This window comes from Ornithorhynchus anatinus, chromosome 3, assembly GCF_004115215.2.
Source record: "Ornithorhynchus anatinus isolate Pmale09 chromosome 3, mOrnAna1.pri.v4, whole genome shotgun sequence".
Classification (NCBI taxonomy): Eukaryota; Metazoa; Chordata; class Mammalia; order Monotremata; family Ornithorhynchidae; genus Ornithorhynchus; species Ornithorhynchus anatinus.
The window spans coordinates 89,923,251-89,941,560 of record NC_041730.1 but is presented as its reverse complement, the minus strand read 5'-3'; the positions used below and the strand labels follow the sequence as shown (position 1 = coordinate 89,941,560).

The 18,310-nt window shown below is 46.9% G+C and overlaps 1 protein-coding gene across 1 annotated transcript in view; it reads right to left on the bottom strand.

The window, feature by feature from the left end:
• OXCT1 (3-oxoacid CoA-transferase 1) overlaps positions 1-18,310 on the bottom strand; it is a 106,347-nt gene that overhangs the window by 85,189 nt on the left and 2,848 nt on the right. The window contains exons 2-3 of the mRNA XM_029060355.1: positions 9,932-10,040; positions 8,132-8,222 (exon numbers count right to left, since the gene is read on the bottom strand). Coding sequence (XP_028916188.1) covers positions 8,132-8,222; positions 9,932-10,040 — 200 coding nt within the window. The remainder of the gene's footprint in view (positions 1-8,131; positions 8,223-9,931; positions 10,041-18,310) is intronic.

Below are 18,310 nucleotides of genomic sequence, written 5' to 3'. Positions count from 1 at the left end.
CCAAGCACTGGTATTCATTCCACAGCACTTATGTACATATCCAAAATTCATTTTAAAGTTTGTCTCCTCCTTTAGACCTAAAGGTCCTTGTCGGCAGGGAACGTTATATTATTGTATTGTACTCCTCCAAGCACTTAGTACACTGATCGACACCCAGTAAGCGCTCAATAAATACCACTAATTGACTGAACAGGAAAAAAACAACTTCAACAACTGGAAAGATGAATGAATTAACAAATTAATAATTAAATAAAAGAAATACACACTTTGATAAAAGGGTTAAGGGTAATTAATCATGGGTATTTACTGAGCACTTACTGTGAGCTGAGCACTGTACTAAGCACAAAGGAGAGGAGAATATACCAGAGTTAGCAGATATGATCCCTGACCAGAAGATGACAATAATCTAGAGGGCGAGCACTCCTAGCACAATACTCTACACATAGTAAGTGCTTAATTAATACTACTGATTGATTGCTAGGAGAGCTTAAAAAAATGGGAAAACATGACAGAAAACATGATTACTCTGGAAAATTTTCATGGAAGAGACAGGTTTCCCGGAGCTTTCAAAGATGGGAAGAACAAAGGCATGGCCGCGAACAAAACGCTTGGGAGACAGAGGAATCAAGAGGTGAGTCTGGTTGAGCTACCACCAAAGACTAGTTTAATGAGGCAGCAATAAGGGAAGAACCTCATACTTGGGTTACTTATCCCTGAGAAACACATGACTGTCTTCAAGAAATCTTTTGAAATGGGACGAGTAAATAAGGGTGTTTGCCTAATGTTTGTGAATTTGCCCGTTAAAAACCCCAAACCCTCTTAGGAAAAATAACCTGGTTTTGATCATCTGTCCAATCTCAAACTAAGAATTCTGTGGAAAGAAGTGTAGAGAGCAAACATTAACCTGTATCTGTTAATGGATCCCCAAATCATTTCTGGTTCTCCCTCCCAGGGTAGGGGTGGAGGGCAAGGATAGAGATACTGATTCAGAAAAACCATCTTCCCAGTCCCCCAGGCGTGGGCCACTCCCTCCAAATGAGAAGCAGCATGGCCAAGTGGATACAGCCCGGGCCCAGGAGTCAGAAGGATCTGATTTTTAATCCCAGCTCTGCCACTTGTCTGCTGCATGACCTTGGGCAAGTCACTTCACTTCTACACGGCTTAGTTACCTCATCTGTGAAATGGGGATTAAGACTGTGAGCCCCTTGTGGGATGTGGACTGTATCCAACCTGACTAGCTTGTAGTCAGCTCTTGGCCCCAAGGCTTAGTACAGTGGCTGGCATAGTAGTAGAATAAAAAAAAGTGAGGATAAGACAATAGCTGCTTCATAAAAATGATACTGCACAGAGAGCTTCCAGGAATAATTCCAGGGAGGGTGGGAGAGATTCCTTCCCCCAGGCTCTTCAGAAGAACCAGCTTCCGAATCGCTCAGGACGATTCAGACTAGGCCCAGCCAACTCCCTCCAAATGAGAAGCAGCAAGGCCCAATGGACAGAGCATGGGCCTGGGAGTCAGAGGACCTGGGTTCTAATCCCAGCTCTGTCGCGTGTCTGCTGGGTGATGGTGTGAGCAAGACACCTGACTTCCCTGTGTCTCTGTTACCTCATCTGTAAAATGGCAATTCAATACCCATTCTTCCTCCTACGTTGACTGTGAACCCCACGTGGGACCGGGACTGTGTCTGACCTGATTATCTTGTATCTTCTCCAGCACTTAGAACAGCATTTGGCACATAGTAAGCGCAGAGTGAATATCACAATTAATATTGAAACATGTCTACCAACTCTGTTACACTGTACTGTCCCAAGCATATAGTACAGTGTGACCTTGGGCAAGTCACTTAACTTCTCTGTGACTGTTCCCTCATCTGTAAAATGGGGATTAAGACTGCAAGCCCCATATGGGACAGAGACTGTGTACAACCCTATTATCTTGTATCTATCCCAGTGTTTAGAACAGTGCCTGGCACATAGTAAGCACTTCACAAATACTAAAATAATGCATTACTATTACAGTGAATTATATCACTGATTGACTGATTGATCCCCCACGCACCCCTTTCCTCTCTCCCATCCAGCAAGATTTCAGGAGACAAGCCCTCCGTCTGGGAGGGCCAACTCTGCCAGCCCAGACAACAGGACCCCCTCCCCCTAGCCCCACCCACCAACCAACACATTTTTCAACCCGCCGCGCTTTCATCGGGTTTAATGTGGGGACAAGCTGTCTGCCCAGGCAATGGAAAGGACCCAGCTCGAGTGAGCCACTTGCAGCCGAGCACCTCACACGCTCTGCTGATCTCAATCTCAAAGCCCAAGCGGAGCATGGACAAGCCCCTCCCCCAAGCCCCTTCCCTGGGCCGCCTGCCGACAAAACCCAAACCCCTGGGGACTGTGATGTTATTCACATAGTTTATAATTGGAAAGGGAACCAGAGGTCCAGAATGCTCCGCTGTCGCAGCCGGGTTGCACAATGCAAGCCAGCCCAGAGAATTCGCCACCCCCGCTATGGGCAGAAGAGAAGCAGCATGGCGTAGTGGATACAGCACAGGCCTGGGAGTCAGGAGGTCATGGGTTCTAATCCCAGCTCCGCCACATGTCTGCTGGGTGACTCTGGGCAAGTCACTTCACTGGGCCTCAGTTACTTCATCTGTAAAATGGGGATTGAGACTGGGTCCAACTCCATTTGCCTGTATCCACCCCAGTAAGGTGCCTGGCACATGGTAAGAGCTTAACTAATCACACTATTATTATTATTAGGAAATCAACAGAGGTTCTGGGATTTGCCTAGCCAAGTGCTAGCCCCCTGTGCATCCCCCCACCCCACGACCCCTCCTTTTTCCCTGGCTGCTGCCCGGCCGGATGCCCAAATGGGGCTGTAGGGTGGGGTGCCACCTCCGAGCTAGAGCCGCTGCAGAGCAGGCCCACATCTGGGCCTACTAGTGGCAGACTGAGTCTCCATTTCCTGCCATTTCACTCCTCAGAGGAGTGGGGGCTCTCCCTGGATAATGGACATGGCAGACACGCTCTGCGGCGGGGGGCGGAAAACGGTTCCAGCCTCAGGGGGTCCGTGGAGACTGGGTCCACCTCAGAAATGCCTCTGTCGGCTTTCAAAGCCTTCAATCATCTTACCCCCTCCTACCTCACCTCGCTGCTCTCCTACTACAGCCCAGCCTGCACGCTTGGCTCCTAACGCTAACCTACTCACTGTGCCTCCGTCTCATCTCTCTTGCCGCCGACCTCTCGCTCCCGTCCCGCGTCTGGCCTGGAATGCCCTCCCTCCTCATACCTGACAATTACTCTCCCCTCCTTCAAAATATCAAAGCATATCTCTTTCCAGAGACCTCCCCTAGGCCCTCCTTTCCGTTTACCCTGCCTTCTGCACTGCCCTTCCTCCCTTTATTCATCCCCCTCCCTGCCCCTCGGCACTTATGTACACAGCTATAATTATATTTATTTAATGTCTTTCTCTGCTACTAGACTATAAGCTCATTGTGGGCAGGGAATGTATTCATTATACTGCTGTACTGAACTCTCCTAAGTGCTCAATCCAGTGCTCTGCACACAGGAAGCACTCAATAAATACAGCTTACTGACTGATTGGGCAGAAAGAGAAATCAACAGAGGGCCACCTTCTGGGAACAACATTCGCCAAGCATCCATTGGGGGCAGACCACCGGGGGAGGGGCAGTAAGGGACCTCCAATCCCTTATTTATTTTTTAATCAATTGTATTTACAGGCACATTCTATAATCACAGCACTGTTACTAAGCACTTGAGAGAGTACAATATAACAGTGCTGGTAGATGTGTTCTCCACCCACAGTGCTTACTGGGTGCAGAGCACTGTACTAAGTGCTTGGGAGGGTACAATATAATGGAGTTAGTAGGCATGTTCCCTGCCCACAATGAGCTTACAGTGTCACGGGTCCACTGGGCCCACCCTCTGCCTCCAACGCCCCCGTCCTTACACCATGGCACCAGAAGGCACTGAAAGTGGCCAAGGGGACCGAACAACTCAAAGCACAGGCCGGAAGGCAGGGTGACAACAGCGGGCAGATAAAATGCCACAGATGTAATTGGCGACTGAGATTAATTATGCCACTGATACAGCTACCCTCTGAACTATTGGGGAAAACAAAGTCAGCACCCCAAGAGTGGAATATCCTCACATGTGGTCCCCACATCTCAGGACTCTGTTTTTGCTACAAGGGCCATTAAAGTGCAGGATGGGCAACAGGAAAATAGCCACATTGCCTTGTAGTAATTCTAACAGGCCCAGCCACAGGACAGGGATAACACTTCCCACTTCCCTTCCTACTTTTCCTCATGTGAATTTTGCAACTTGGGAATTCTCTTCAAAATGACCCAAATTGCCCCTGCAACAGGCAACCTGGGGGCTCAGCTGAATGAGGACACCACTCACCCCATTATGCGTGTGGCTAGTGCAGGATGGAACTTTTTTAGGTGGAAAGCTGTTGAGTTTCTGGCAAGGGGAGTGTTGGGGGTGTGAGCGTTGAAAGATCTGCAAAATTTTCTAATAGTAATAATAACTGTGGTATTTGGTTAAGCGCTTACTATGTCCCAGGCACTGTACTAAGCACTGGGGTGGGTACAAGCAAATCAGGTTGGCACCTGAGATGGATTATGCCACTACTATATTCTGGACCCCTGGGGAAACAAAAGCATTGTCCCACCAGTGAAATATACCTGCAAGTGGTCCCCAAATCTCACAGTCCCTGTCCCACTCACAGTCTCAATCCCCATTTTCTACATGGGGCAACTAGGCCTAATGAAATGACTTGCCCAAGGTCCCACAGCAGACAAGTGGCAGAGCCGGGATTAAAGCCCCTGACCTTCTGACTGCCAAGCCCGTGCTCTGTCTGCTGAACCGTGCTTATCCTTCTGGAATGAGGAGAGGAAGAAACTGCAAAGCACATGGAAGGGGGAGGCTGCTGCACCTGAAGCAGCGTGGCTCAGTGGAAAGAGCACAGGCTTGGGAGTCAGAGGTCAAGGGTTCGAATCCCAGCTCTGCCACTTGTCAGCTGTGTGACTGTAGGCAAGTCACTTAACTTCTCTGTGCCTCAGTGACTTCCTCTGTAAAATGGGGATTAAGACTGTGAGCCTCACGTGGTACAACCTGATGACCCTGTATCTCCCTCAGCACTTAGAACGGTGCTCGGCACATAGTAAGCGCTTAACAAATAACAACATTATTATTATTATTATTATTAAATAATAATGATATTTTTTAAGCGCTTACTATGTGCCAAGCACTGTTCTAAGCGCTGATTGATTCTTTTATAGGGATTCCATTTACCCTTACCTCAGTTACATCAATGGCTCGAGGATGGCAGGGCAGCCTCCCGTTACTCTCTTGGACACATAATCAGGAGCACTAATTTTCCAGAGAAGATACTAATGCTAGGAAAAGACCAGGGAAAACGTGGAAGAGGCAGACCGGTAGCTAGATGGACAGAGACCATAACAACGAGAACGGAAGAACCGTTAGAAAGGCTGTGGAGTATGGCAGAGGACAGGATGTTCTGCAGAAAGCATATCCATGGAGTGGTTATGAATCGGAAAGGACTCAACGGCACTTAATAATAATACTAATAGTTCTAACACATGGCCGTTTGGCCAAGAAAGCGGGGGTCAGAAGGGAGAAAGAAACGGCACTAAAGGGTTGTTAAAAGCAGAACAGGCTTTGATCAGGTGATTAAAGAGCTCTCCATAATTAAGGGGACTTTTTATCTCCAGCTCAGCCTCCCAGAAGCCCACTGACTCCTTCCCCCAGGATCCGGATCTCCCACCCCCTTCTCTGTTTGGATCAGACTGCATAATGTACCACTGTCTGGGACACAGGAAAAGAACTTTTCTGCAGTAGAGGCAGCTCCTGAGCTCCCCTGCAACCAGGACACTGGGTATACTGGGACAGGTCTGAGACAGCAGTGGCTTCTCCCTTCAACCCTCCTTCCAGTCCTGTTCCGTGGGAGCAGATGGGAATAATTTCCTGTAACGACTGTTAAAACACTGAAAAATTTCCAGTTGCTTCCCCATTCCCAATTGCTTCCCCATTCCTCTGACTTCTCTTACCATGGTGTTGTACTGTCTTTAAATAATTTTCCTATTCTTTTCTCAGTGTGTCTGTTCTAAACCTGTAAGACTGGGTAGGAACCTCATCTGAGCCGCCGTTATTTCACCTTTCCTCAGTGCCTGGCACAGGGTAGGTGCATTAAAAATGCCATAAAGAAAAATAATAATTATGCACTTCTTGCCCTTTATTTTTAAGGACAAACCCACCTTTCAAAATTAGGTGACTGACCTTTTGATATACCTATTTGAACTAAAATTGAATTTTGGGGCACCAGGTTCATTCAATAGTATTTATTGAGCGCTTACTATGTGCAGAGCACTGTATTAAGCCCTTGGAATGAACAAATAGGTAACAGAGAGTCCCTGCCCTATGATAGGCTTACAGTCCAACTCCCTTCAATCAATCAATATTTACTGAGCATTAACCAAGTGCAGGGCACAGTACTGAGTGCTTGGAAGAGTGCACTATAACAGAGTTTACAGATATGTTCCCTGCCCACAACAAACGTACGGTCTAGAGGTGGTATCAGACATTAATATAAATTATGAATACATATATAAATGCTGTGGGGCTGAGGGAGGGGTGAATAAAGGATGCAAATCCAAGTGCAAGGGCAACAGTGAAGGGAGTGGGAGAAGAGGAAATTAGGGTTTTATCGGGGAAGGCCTCTTGAAGGAGACATACTTTTATTTTCATAAGGCTTTGAAAGTGAGGACAGTGATCGTCTGTCAGATAGGAAGAGGGAGGGCGTTCCAGGCCAGAGGCAGGATGTGAGCAAGAAGTTGGCTGCGAGATAGATGAGAGTGAAGAAGTGAGTGGCTTGGCATTAGAGGAGACAAGGGTACAGGCTGGGTTGTTGTAGGAAAGCAGCAATGGAAGGGAGGGTGGGGCAAGGTGACTGAGTGCTTCATATAAGTTATTATTATTTCTGACATCACTTGAGCTCTTAATCTGTGCCAAGCTTATACTGAGTGGTGGGAAAATAGCAAAGATCAGACCCGATACCTGACTTGCAGGAGGACCCCAAGCTAAAAGATGAGTGAGGAGTGAGGACCCAGACACATTGGGACAGACATATTGTGGCCAATTCCATCAAAACAACGATTCCACAACCACAACAGCAGCAAAAGAAAGAGTCCATCCCTGCTGGAGAGAGCCATCCTTGAGTTCCATCCTGCTCCCGGCAAGTCCATCCCTGGTCAGACAAAGTCCTGCTCCACTGGGATGGGGATTCTCCCCGGAAGTGGTAGGGAATGGGGGGGGAGGGGTAGGAGAGGAAAAGAGGCGGTGCTACCGCTTTACACATCAACCACATGGCTCAAGAGAGCTCCTGCCTACTGCCACTGTTTTGTTCATCAAAGTCTCCCCACTGCCTCCCATCTCCCTTTCTCCATTACAGCCTCCCAGAAGCTCCTGCCAAGATCGATGTTCATCAGCTCCGGCTTATTTCAAGCGCTGCTCCAGATGGCCCCTGATCTTCCCCACTCTGACTCTGATGGCCAGAGGATTATTTCCCAGTAGACTACCAAAAATAGATCGAAAAAGCGAGAGCTTGGCGATCAGCATTCGCCTATCTGTTCTGAGCTTCTTGGGACTTTTCCAGGTATATTTAATCCCTGAAAACTCATTCACCATTTTGATGCTTCACGAGGAAACCGTGTGTGTCTTTGGGGGCGAGGGGGTTTGGCTTGCTCACAGATCTGTGCAAGTTTTATATTTTTGTTGTTTTGTTGGGGAGGGTGGTTATGGTATTTGTTAAATACTTACTGTGTGCTAAGCGCTGGGGTAGATACAAGCTGATCAGCTTGGACATAGTCCATGTCCCACATGGGGCTCACAGTCTTAATCACTATTTTACAGATGAGGAAACTGAGGTCCAAAAAGATTAAGTGACTTGCCCACAGTCACCCAACAGGCTAGTTGCAGAGCCAAGATTAGAACCCAGGTCCTCTGACTCCCAGCCCCGTGCTTGATCCGCTAGGCCAGGCTGCTTCTCCGTTCTTTAACCTTGTCACTGTAGGGGTTTGCCAACACCTACCCTGCATTGTTACTAACTGCAGTTAGTTCTTTCACTCCAGTCTTCAGCAGAGCTCCAATAAGGTTCTCTGGAATCCCACAGAGCCCAAATCCTATAACACACAGAAAAGAGAAACATTAGGTGGCAGCTCATGACCACTGCCCTTTCTGAGAAGGGAAGGTTCCCAAATACTGCTTGTCAACTAAGTCGGTTGTTACAACTCACACTCAACCCCATTCTACCAAATTTGAACTGTGGCCAGAATAACGTATAAAAAGAAACCAGCAACTCTCTTGGGAAATGACAAAGAGCCAGAAGTTCAAGGGAATTCTTTGGATGTCTAATTTTTAAATCATGAGACCCAAACCGAGCATAGTCAATGTGTGTGTGTGTGTGTTTGCTCATGCATGTGAGCATGCCTATATGTAAGTAAATGTGTCATAAAAATAAACCTTGCCCCTTACATCCAGAACCTCAAAGAGATTGGGCCCAAGGAGAATCAGGCAGTGGTACTGAGGTATTTCGATGCATATTTCATCAATTCTGGGAGCCAAATCAGGGTGATTTCAGGGAGGTTCCATGGGGGAGTTTCTAAAAGCCATCTTCTTAAAATAAAAGAACCGAAAATGGCGATGGACAATGAAAACAGAAGCATCACAAGCACTAAATCTTATTTCACCATCAGGTAAAAAAGAACTGGAGCCACTCAGGTGGGATTTCAGGTCATCAATAGAATGAGCATTTTCAGGACACGAAAGACATCAGCCTAGTTCATTGTGACTGAAATATCCGTTTACTGTACTCTAACTTTGACTCTGTGTTATGACTGGTTCATCTGTGCATTTGAATGTTTTAGTGAATATGATATCTTTCTGTATTTACTGATGCTATTGCCCCTTTTTGCAACAGCTGTGTGACTTTGGGCAAATCACAACTTCACTGTGCCTCAGTTATCTTATCTGTAAAACGGAGATTAAGACCGTGAGCTCATCAGGGAGACAGATTTCTTCAATGGAGGCATTACAGATGTCTATCATAAAATGGAGTCACTACAGTGTTTCCGCTCCAGTACTGTGTGTGTATCTGTGAGCCTCGCATGGGACAACCTGATTACCTTGCTTCTACCCCAGTGCTTAGAACAGTGCTTGGCACATAAGCGCTTAACTAATACCATTATTATTATAATACCATTTATAAGAGGTCATAGAAAATTAAGTCCCGTGATTATGGGAGGAAGAAAAAGAGAAAGAAAAAAAGGAAGGGAAGGGAGAGTGAAGAGGAAGGCAACTGAGACTATCTCTTACTTCCCTTACACTCTAAGGGCTGCAAACAGGCACTCAGTGAATTAATCCCACCCCACCCCTGCCCAGCTCTTCTTCAGCTCCAGCTCTGTAGTTCCCACATGCCAGAGAAGAAACGCGCTCCCTTTCTCAACCTGTATCTGGGCCATTCTTAATTTCTGATCCTTCTCTTCTGATGCCTGTGCATGCTGCTATCACAGCTCAGGGAAATTCTATTTTCTCCTCAAAAATCACCGGGGAGCAAAGGTATGGGGGGAAGAGAGCAAAGAAAGATGCAGGGGAGTCAATTATGGGAGTCAACAGGGTATTTCAATAATTCCCTGTCTCTTACTGCTTTTGGCTAAATGCACGTTGACAATCAACTCCATAAATAAGGGAGTTGCTGAGCTCTGAGTACTGGAGCGAAAACACTGTAGTGACTCCATTTTATGATAGACATCTATAACGCCTCCATTAAAGAAATCTGCCGTCTCCCTGATGAGGTCATTTCTCCAGAAAGAAAAGCAACGTTGCCACTCACCACCAACCAGCACCGTTGACCCGTTCGGGATGTCTCTCACGGCTTCCACGGGATCGCTGAAAAATTTGGTGTGGTGGCGACCGCTAGTAGAGAAAGAACAACTGCAAATCTGGAAACACAAAAAAGAAACCAGAAATTTCAGCTTTACCTTCACGGAAGTCAACAGTATCAAGAAGGCCCTATGGTAAATAAGAGGAGTGTTGAAAGTACAGATGTTCAAAGGATTGATAAGTATGTCAACTATTTGTGTCTGCCTATCTCCTTCGTTTGACTAGAGAGACGTGTGTTCTTTACTTCGCACATTCCCGTGTTTATGGCATGCTCGGCACACAGTAGCCACCCAGGGCTTCAGGCATAACATGGAACTCGGCACCTACTGTGTGTTGAGCGCTGCTTTTAAGTTTTGGGGAACAAACAGAAGAAAGAAGGTTAAGAAGAAAAAGAAGGATAAAAATCGTAGTATTGCTAAGAGCCTACTCTATGCCAAGAACTGGGAAAGATACAAGATAATTTATTCTTTTCTAATCCCCCTTGACCTCTCAGCTGCCTTCAACTCTGCCATCCACCCCCTTCTCCTGGAAACATTATCCCACCTCAGCTTCACCAACACTTTCCTCTCCTGGTTCTCCTCTTATCACTCTGGCAGCTCACTCTCAGTCTCTTTCGCGGGCTCCTCCTCTGCCGCCCACCCCCACAAAGCTCAGTTCTAGGTCCCCTTCTATTCTCCGTCTACACCCACTCCCTTGGAGAACTCACTCGCTTCCATGGCTTCAATTACCATCTCTATGTGTATGATTTCCAAATTTACATCTCCAGCCCTGATCTCTCTCCTCCTCTGCTATCGCGTATTTCCTCCTGTCTTCAGGACATCTCTGCTTGGATGTCCCAGGGACATCTCAAACTTAACGTGTCCAAATCAACCAACCAATGGTATGCACTGCATGCTTGCCGTGCGCAGAGCACTGTACTACGAGCTTGGGAGAGTACAATAGTCAGTAGACACATTCCCTGTCCACAATGAGCTACAGTCTAGAGGGGGAGACACCCATAAGTAAATAAATTACAGCTATGTACATAGGTGTTGTGGGGCTGAGAGAGGGGTGAATATAGGTAGCAAATCCACTGAATATAGGTAGCAGAAGGGAGTGGGAGAAGAGGAAATAGGGGCTTAGTCAGGGAAGGCCTCTAGGAGGTGATATGCCTTCAACAAGGCTTTGAAGACGGGGAAACTGACTGACCAAAACACATATTCCCACCATGACCTATGCGCCTATCCGTAATATACTCATTTATATTCACGTCTGTAAGCTCACTGTGGGCAGGGAATGTATCTTATTTTGCTACATCATACTCTCCCAAGCTCTTACCGCAATGCTCTGCACACAATAAGCGCTCAATAAGTACAACTGATTGCCTTTCCCATCCCTGTAGAGGGCACCACCATCCTCCCTCTCGCGTACACCCGTAACTTCGATGTTATCCCCAACTCATCTCTCTCATTCAATCCACATATTCAATCTGTCACAAAATCCTGTCAATTCAGCCTTCAAAAGATCGCTACACTCCACACTTTCTTCTCCACCCAAACTGCAACCCCGTTAATCCAAGCACTGATCCTAACCCACCTTGATTCCCGCATCAGCTTCCTTGCTGACTTTCCTGCTTACCTATCTCTCCCCACTCCGGTCTAACATCACTCTGCTGCCCGGATCATTTTTCTACAAAACCGTCCAGTCCATGTTTCCCCACTCCTCGAGATCTTCCAGCAGTTGCCCATACGTCACACAGTATTCAAGGGTCCAGCCAGCATTAGAACCCAGGTCTCCTATCTCCTAAGCCACATTCTTTCCACTAATAACGATGGTATTTGTTAAGCGCTTACTGTGTGCTGAGCACCATTCAAAGCGCTGGGGTAGATACAAGGTAATCAGGTTGTCCCACGTGGGGCTCACGGTTTTAATCCCCATTTTACAGATGAGGTAACTGAGGCACAGAGAACTTAAGCAGCTTGCACAAGATCACACAGCAGACAAGTGGCGGAGCTGGGATTGGAACCAACGTCCTCCGACTCCCAAGCCACTAAGCCATGCTGCTTCCCCAGTGCACACTACTCAACACTGAAGGTGTCTACAATTTATAGAGGGAGATCAGTTATGTACACTGTGAATATACACTAGCAGTAACACTTAGAAAGTAGATACCGCTGATAAAAACTAAAGTAAGGAAATAAATAAAGCATTAAACACGGCCAGAGAACATAACCAGGGAGGTGTAGAGGAAGGTGGGGTCTGGCAGATTTTAGGGGGTGGGAAAGAATCCCTGCCAGGAGACAGAGTAAATCTGGGTTTTAAGCTCATCGTGAGCAGGGAACAGATCTAATCAGTGTTATATCCTACTCTCCCAAGCACTTAGTTCAGTGCTCTGCACACAGTAAGCCCTCAATAAATACAACTCAATGAATGAATGTCTAATCTGTTATAGTCTACTTTTTTTTTTGGTAATGGCATTCAAGTGCTTACTATGTGCCGGGCACTGTACTAAGCGCTGGAGTAAGTACAAGCTAATTAGGTTGGACACAGTCCATGTCCCACATGGGGCTCACAATCTTAATCCCCATTTTACAGAAGGAGGAACTGAAGAACAGGCAAATTAAGTGACTTGGCCAAACTCACACAGCAGACAAGTGGCAGAGCTGGGATTAGAACCCAGGTCCTCCTGTCTCCCAGGCTCCCGCTCTATCCACTAGGCCACTATGCTTCTCTCTCAAGCGCTTAGTAGAGTGCAGTGCACACAGTAAGGGCTCAATAAATATGACTGATCGAGGAGAGGAGAAAGCAAGGCACAGCTAGGAGGGAGGTGAGCTTCGGAAGCGCGCAAAGAATGAGGAGGAAAGTGTAACCCACAAAGCCAAAAGGCAAGAGGGAGACGGCCAGTGGTGAACCTTCACTCAAAAGGTCAGGAACTTTTATTTCATTCAGAGAAAAATGGGTAACCGTTGGAGGCTTGGTGGAGTGGAGTGAAAGCATTCTAAACAGAATTTTAGAACGATAAATCAATCACTAGTATTTACTGAGTGCCTGCCATTTACAGAGCACTGTACTAAGCACTCAGGAAAGTACAATGGACATATAAAACATCTTCCCTGCCCTCAAAGAGCTAAAATCTATGTGGGGGAGTGGGGAGACAGAAAGATAAAAGCTATTCGCACATTAGGGGAAGCGAGAAAAACAAGAGATACAACTGGTAATAATAGATTACTAGTATTTATTGAGCACCCATTGGCTTAGTGGAAAGAGCACCAGCTTGGGAGTTCTTGGGAGTCGTGGGTTCTAATTCCGCCTCCGTCACATCAGCTGTGTGACTTTGGGCAAGTCACAACTTCTCTGTGCCCCAGTTACCTCATCTGTAAAATGAGGATTAGGTCTGTGAGCCCCATGTGGGACAATCCGATTACCTTGTATCTACTCCAGTGCTTAGAACGGTGCTTGGCACATAGTAAGCACTTAAATACCATCATCATCACATAGCGTACTTTACTAAGCTCTTCGTAAGTATTTAACAAAGTGACACATTCTCTGTCCCCAAGAATCTTCCGTTAGAGCCTTACAGAGAAGCAGCATGGCCTAGTGGTTAGAGTATGGGGCCTGGGAGTCAGGAGGTCATGGGTTCTAATCCCACCTCTGTGGCTTGTCTGCTGTGTGACCCTGGGCAGGTGGTCACTTCACTTGGCACATGGTAATATCTTAAATAATACTATCATTATATCCACACTATACTACACTATAAGCTCATTGTGGGCAGCGAATGTGTCTGTTTATTGTTGTACTGTTAATTAATGTTGGTATTTGTTAAGCGCTTACTATGTGCAGAGCACTGTTCTAAGCGCTGGGGTAGATACAGGGTAATCAAGTTGTCCCACACGAGGCTCAGTCTTAATCTCCATTTTACAGATGAGATAACTGAGGCCCAGAGAAGTGAAGTGACCTGCCCACAGTCACACAGCTGACAAGCGGCGGAGCCGGGATTCGAACCCATGAGCTATGACTCCCAAGCCCAGGCTATTTCCACTGAGCCACGCTGCTTCTCTGCACACAGTAAGCGCTCAATAAGTACGACAATGAATGAATGAATGAATGAATGCATGGCTGGAAATGCTGAGATGGGATGATATGGCCTAAGCAGGGAGGAAAATTAATCTTGGAAAGTAATATGGACGTCTGTGTTTGCAGCTTAGTTAGAGGCTGGAGGCAGGGAGGCCAGTAAGGAGGCTTATGCAGTGATCTAGCCGGGAGGTACCGAGGTCTTGGACCAGAGTGGTGGCTTTAAGGATGGAGTGGAAGAAGCGGATCTGGGAAATACCGTACAGCAGATACTGGAAGGATTTAGAAACGGAGATCCCAAAAGAATTGAAACCCCAACCCTTAATCTCTGGCTCTAAGGGGCACCTGGACACACCTCTAAATTATAAATAGCCCTCCCCCAGGGGCTACAAATATCCTGAGTGGCGATGACTCAGGAGCCCACACGTGGCTGGCCTATTTTTAACCCTCAGGGGTTTGAGATCAGGGCTGGGATGGACACGCAGAGAAAGACGGTCATGCCCAATGAATACGGCTGACCCTGGGTATTCAAGAGGACACGGAGAAGTCGTTCACCGGCAAGGGCAACCTAGATTTGCTTCCCTGCTCCGCTTTATGAAAGAACTGGGCTTTAATGGCACTCTGAGTGCCCTGCGAGGTGGCAAGAAGCAGTGTGGCCTAGTGGAAAGAATTGTGGTACTTGTTAAGCCCTTACTTATGTGCCAAAGACTATATGAAACGTTGGGGTGTATACAAGCAAATCAGGTTGGGCAGAGTTCTCATCCCACATGGGGCTCAGTCTCAATCCCCATTTTCCAGGTGAGGGAACTGAGGCACGGAGAAGTCAAGTGACTTGACCAAGGACACACAGCAGACTTGTGGCAGAGCCAGGATTAGAACCCATGACCTTCTGACTCCCAGGCCCGCGGTCTAACCGCTACGCCGTGCTGCTTCTCGGAAAGAGCACGGGCCTGGGAGTCAGAAGGACCAGGGTTCTCATCCCGGCTCCGCCACTTGTCTGCTCTGTGACCTTGGGCAGGTCACTTCACATCTCCGTGTCTCAGTTACCTCAACTGTCAAATGAGGATTGAGACGGCGAGCCCCTTGGGGGACAGGGACTGTGTTCAACCTGATTACCTTGTATCCACCCCAGCGCTCAGTACAGTGCCTGGCACTATAGTAAGCACTGAACAAATACCACTATTACATCACTGGACTTGATGAAAGACAGGAGTCTTGGCCGGCTTCCAAAACCCAAACCCTCTTCAAACTGAATAAACAGGCTATTGAGTTCTCAACCTCTATTTATAGGGCTCCTCTATTCCTTCCTTTTTTTCCACTTGTCTTGCACTTCTACGTGCTCCAAACCAAGGAGCAAGTACAAAAGCCCTGTTCAGAGAGTATAAAGGTAATAATAATAACGATGGCATTTGCTAAACGCTTACTATGTGCCAAGCACTGTTCTAAGCACTGGGGTAGATACAAGGTAAACAGGTTGTCCCACGTGAGGCTCATTTTACAGCTGAGGTAACTGAGGCACATAAAAGTTTAATGACTTGTCCAAAGTCACACAGCTGATGAGTGGCAGAGCCGGGATTAGAACCCAAGACCTCTGACTCACAAGCCCGTACTCTTGCCACTGTTGTTATACTGTTGTTGTAACTGTTGTATTGTTAATTAATGTTGGTATTTGTTAAGCGCTTACTATGTGCAGAGCACTGTTCTAAGCGCTGGGGTAGATACAGGGTAATCAGGTTGTCCCACACGAGGCTCACAGTCTTAATCCCCATTTTACAGATGAGGTAACTGAGGCCCAGAGAAGTGAAGTGACTTGCCCACAGTCACCCAGCTGACAAGCGGCAGAGCCGGGATTCGAACCCATGAGCTATGACACCCAAGCCCAGGCTCTTTCCACTGAGCCACGCTGCTTCTCTGCACACAGTAAGCGCTCAATAAGTATGACAATGAATGAATGCATGGCTGGAAATGCTGAGATGGCTGTTGGGATGATAAGGCCCGAGCAGGGAGGAAAGTTAATCTTGGAAAGTAATATGGACATCTGTGGCATGGCATAGTAGACAGTGCACGGGCCTGGGAGTTAAAAGGTCATGGGTTCTAATAGCTCCACCACTTGTCTGCTGTGTGACCTTGGGCAAGTCATTTCACTTCTCTGGGCCTCAGTTACCTCATCTGTAAAATGGGGATTGAAACTGTGAGCTCCACATGGGACAGGGGCTATGTCCAACCCAATTTGCTTGTAAAATTATGTTGGTATTTGTTAAGTGCTTACTATGTGCCGAGCACCGTTCTAAGAGCCGGGATGGATACAGGATAATCAGGTTTTCCCACGTGAGGCTCACAGTCTTAAATCCCATTTTACAGATGAGGGAACTAAGGCAAAGAGAAGTTAAGTGACTTGCCCAGAGTCACACAGCTGACAGGTGGCACAGCAGAGATTAGAACCCATGACCTCTGACTTCTAAGCCCGTGCTCTTTCCACTGAGCCACACCACCCCAGAGCTTTGTACATAGTTAAGAGCTTAACAAATACCACAATTATTATTATTAATATTACCTACCGGGTGCAGAGCATTATACTAAACACTGGGGAAAAAAATACACTGGTGAGAACTGGACACAACCTCTGGTCCTCTGGGAGTTCATAATCGAATAAGAGTTTGGCAACGGGTGCGATAAGAAAGATCCCAAACATAAAAATCAATCAGTGGTACCTACTGAGTGTCTCTTGAGTGAAGAGCACTCTACTACTAAGTGCTTTGGGGAGAGTAAAATACGACAGAGTTACTAGACAGGAATCCTGCCCTCAAGGAGTTTACAATCTAGTGAGGAGGGCAGACATGAAAATGAAAGGAGCTGGGGAGGGGAGAGCACAGTCCGTGTAAGTGGAATCAAATTTATTGAGTGCTGTGTGGAGAACACTGTACTAAGTGCTAGGGAGAGTCTGTAGTTTACAGTCTAGGCATGACTTGACCTAAGTGTCTAGTTGACACTTGTCAGCTGTGTGACTGTGGGCAAGTCACCTCACTTCTCTGTACCTCAGTTCCCTCATCTGTAAAATGGGGATTAACTGTGAGTCTCACGTGGGACAACCTGATTACCCTATATCCACCCCAGCGCTTAGAACAGTGCTCTGCACATAGTAAGCGCTTAACAAATACCAACATTATTATTATTATTAGTTGTAAGACATTTGGGAGAAAAAGATTTTTTTTGTGTGTTTATTGTGCTCTCCTAAGCACCAAGTTCAGTACTCTGCACACAGGAGGTGCCCACTACAGTGCTCTGTACATAGCACGTTCAAAAACGACACTCTTGATTGTCTAAAGTTTCAATCTTGTATTTGCCTAAGCACAATGCCTGGCATATCAAAAGCATGGACAAATACCATAATAATATAATGATAACCAGACCTCCCAAACCTCTGCATTTTAAATCATTTCTGATATGAATTTTGAGCTGAATTCCTAGTTCAGCAGTCACCACCCTGCCCTTGGCAAACAAACATTGTACTGAAAAAGGTTTTTCACTCTTTCAGAACAATACACAAAAAAGCAGTGAATAGTAGATCCCCTCCCAGCCCCATAGCACTTACGGTACACATGTGTAATTTATTTATGTACATTAAAGTCTGCCTGCACCCCCCCCCCCCCCAGACTGTAAGCTCCTTGTGGGCAGGGAATGTATCGGCTGACTGCTGTACTGCACTCTCCCAAGTGCTTAATACAACGCTCTGCACACAGGAGGTGCTCAAATACAAATAAGTGAATTCATTCAACAAAACCACTGTGATGGCAAAATACTGGTTGAGACACAATCTTTATCTTAATTCCTATTCTTTTAAGAAAAAACTCAGTCAGTAATCAAATTACAGGAAACTGGATGATACCAAGGGGGCTCTGATATTCTGTCTATTTTACTAGCAGGTAGTCTAGTCCTGAAATAACTCCCAGCTGCCTCTCAGGGCTGATTCATAGTGAAAGAGGGACATCTTTAGAAACCGATGATTCAGGAATCGAGCGGCGGGGAGGAAGGAGCCGTACTTGGGCCGCCCACCATGTGCACACAACTCTACCGGGGTCTATCGGGTAGGGAGCACTGCACCGGGTGGCTCAGGAGCACACAGCCCTGTGCTGGGCAGCTAGGGAGTGCAGAACACTATGCCGGGCAGCTAGGAGCACAGTGCACTGGCCTGGAGAGTTAGTGCAGAGCACTGTGGTGGGCAGCTAGGGAATGCAGGGCACTGTGATGAGCAGCTAGGAGCACAGTGTACTAGCCTGGA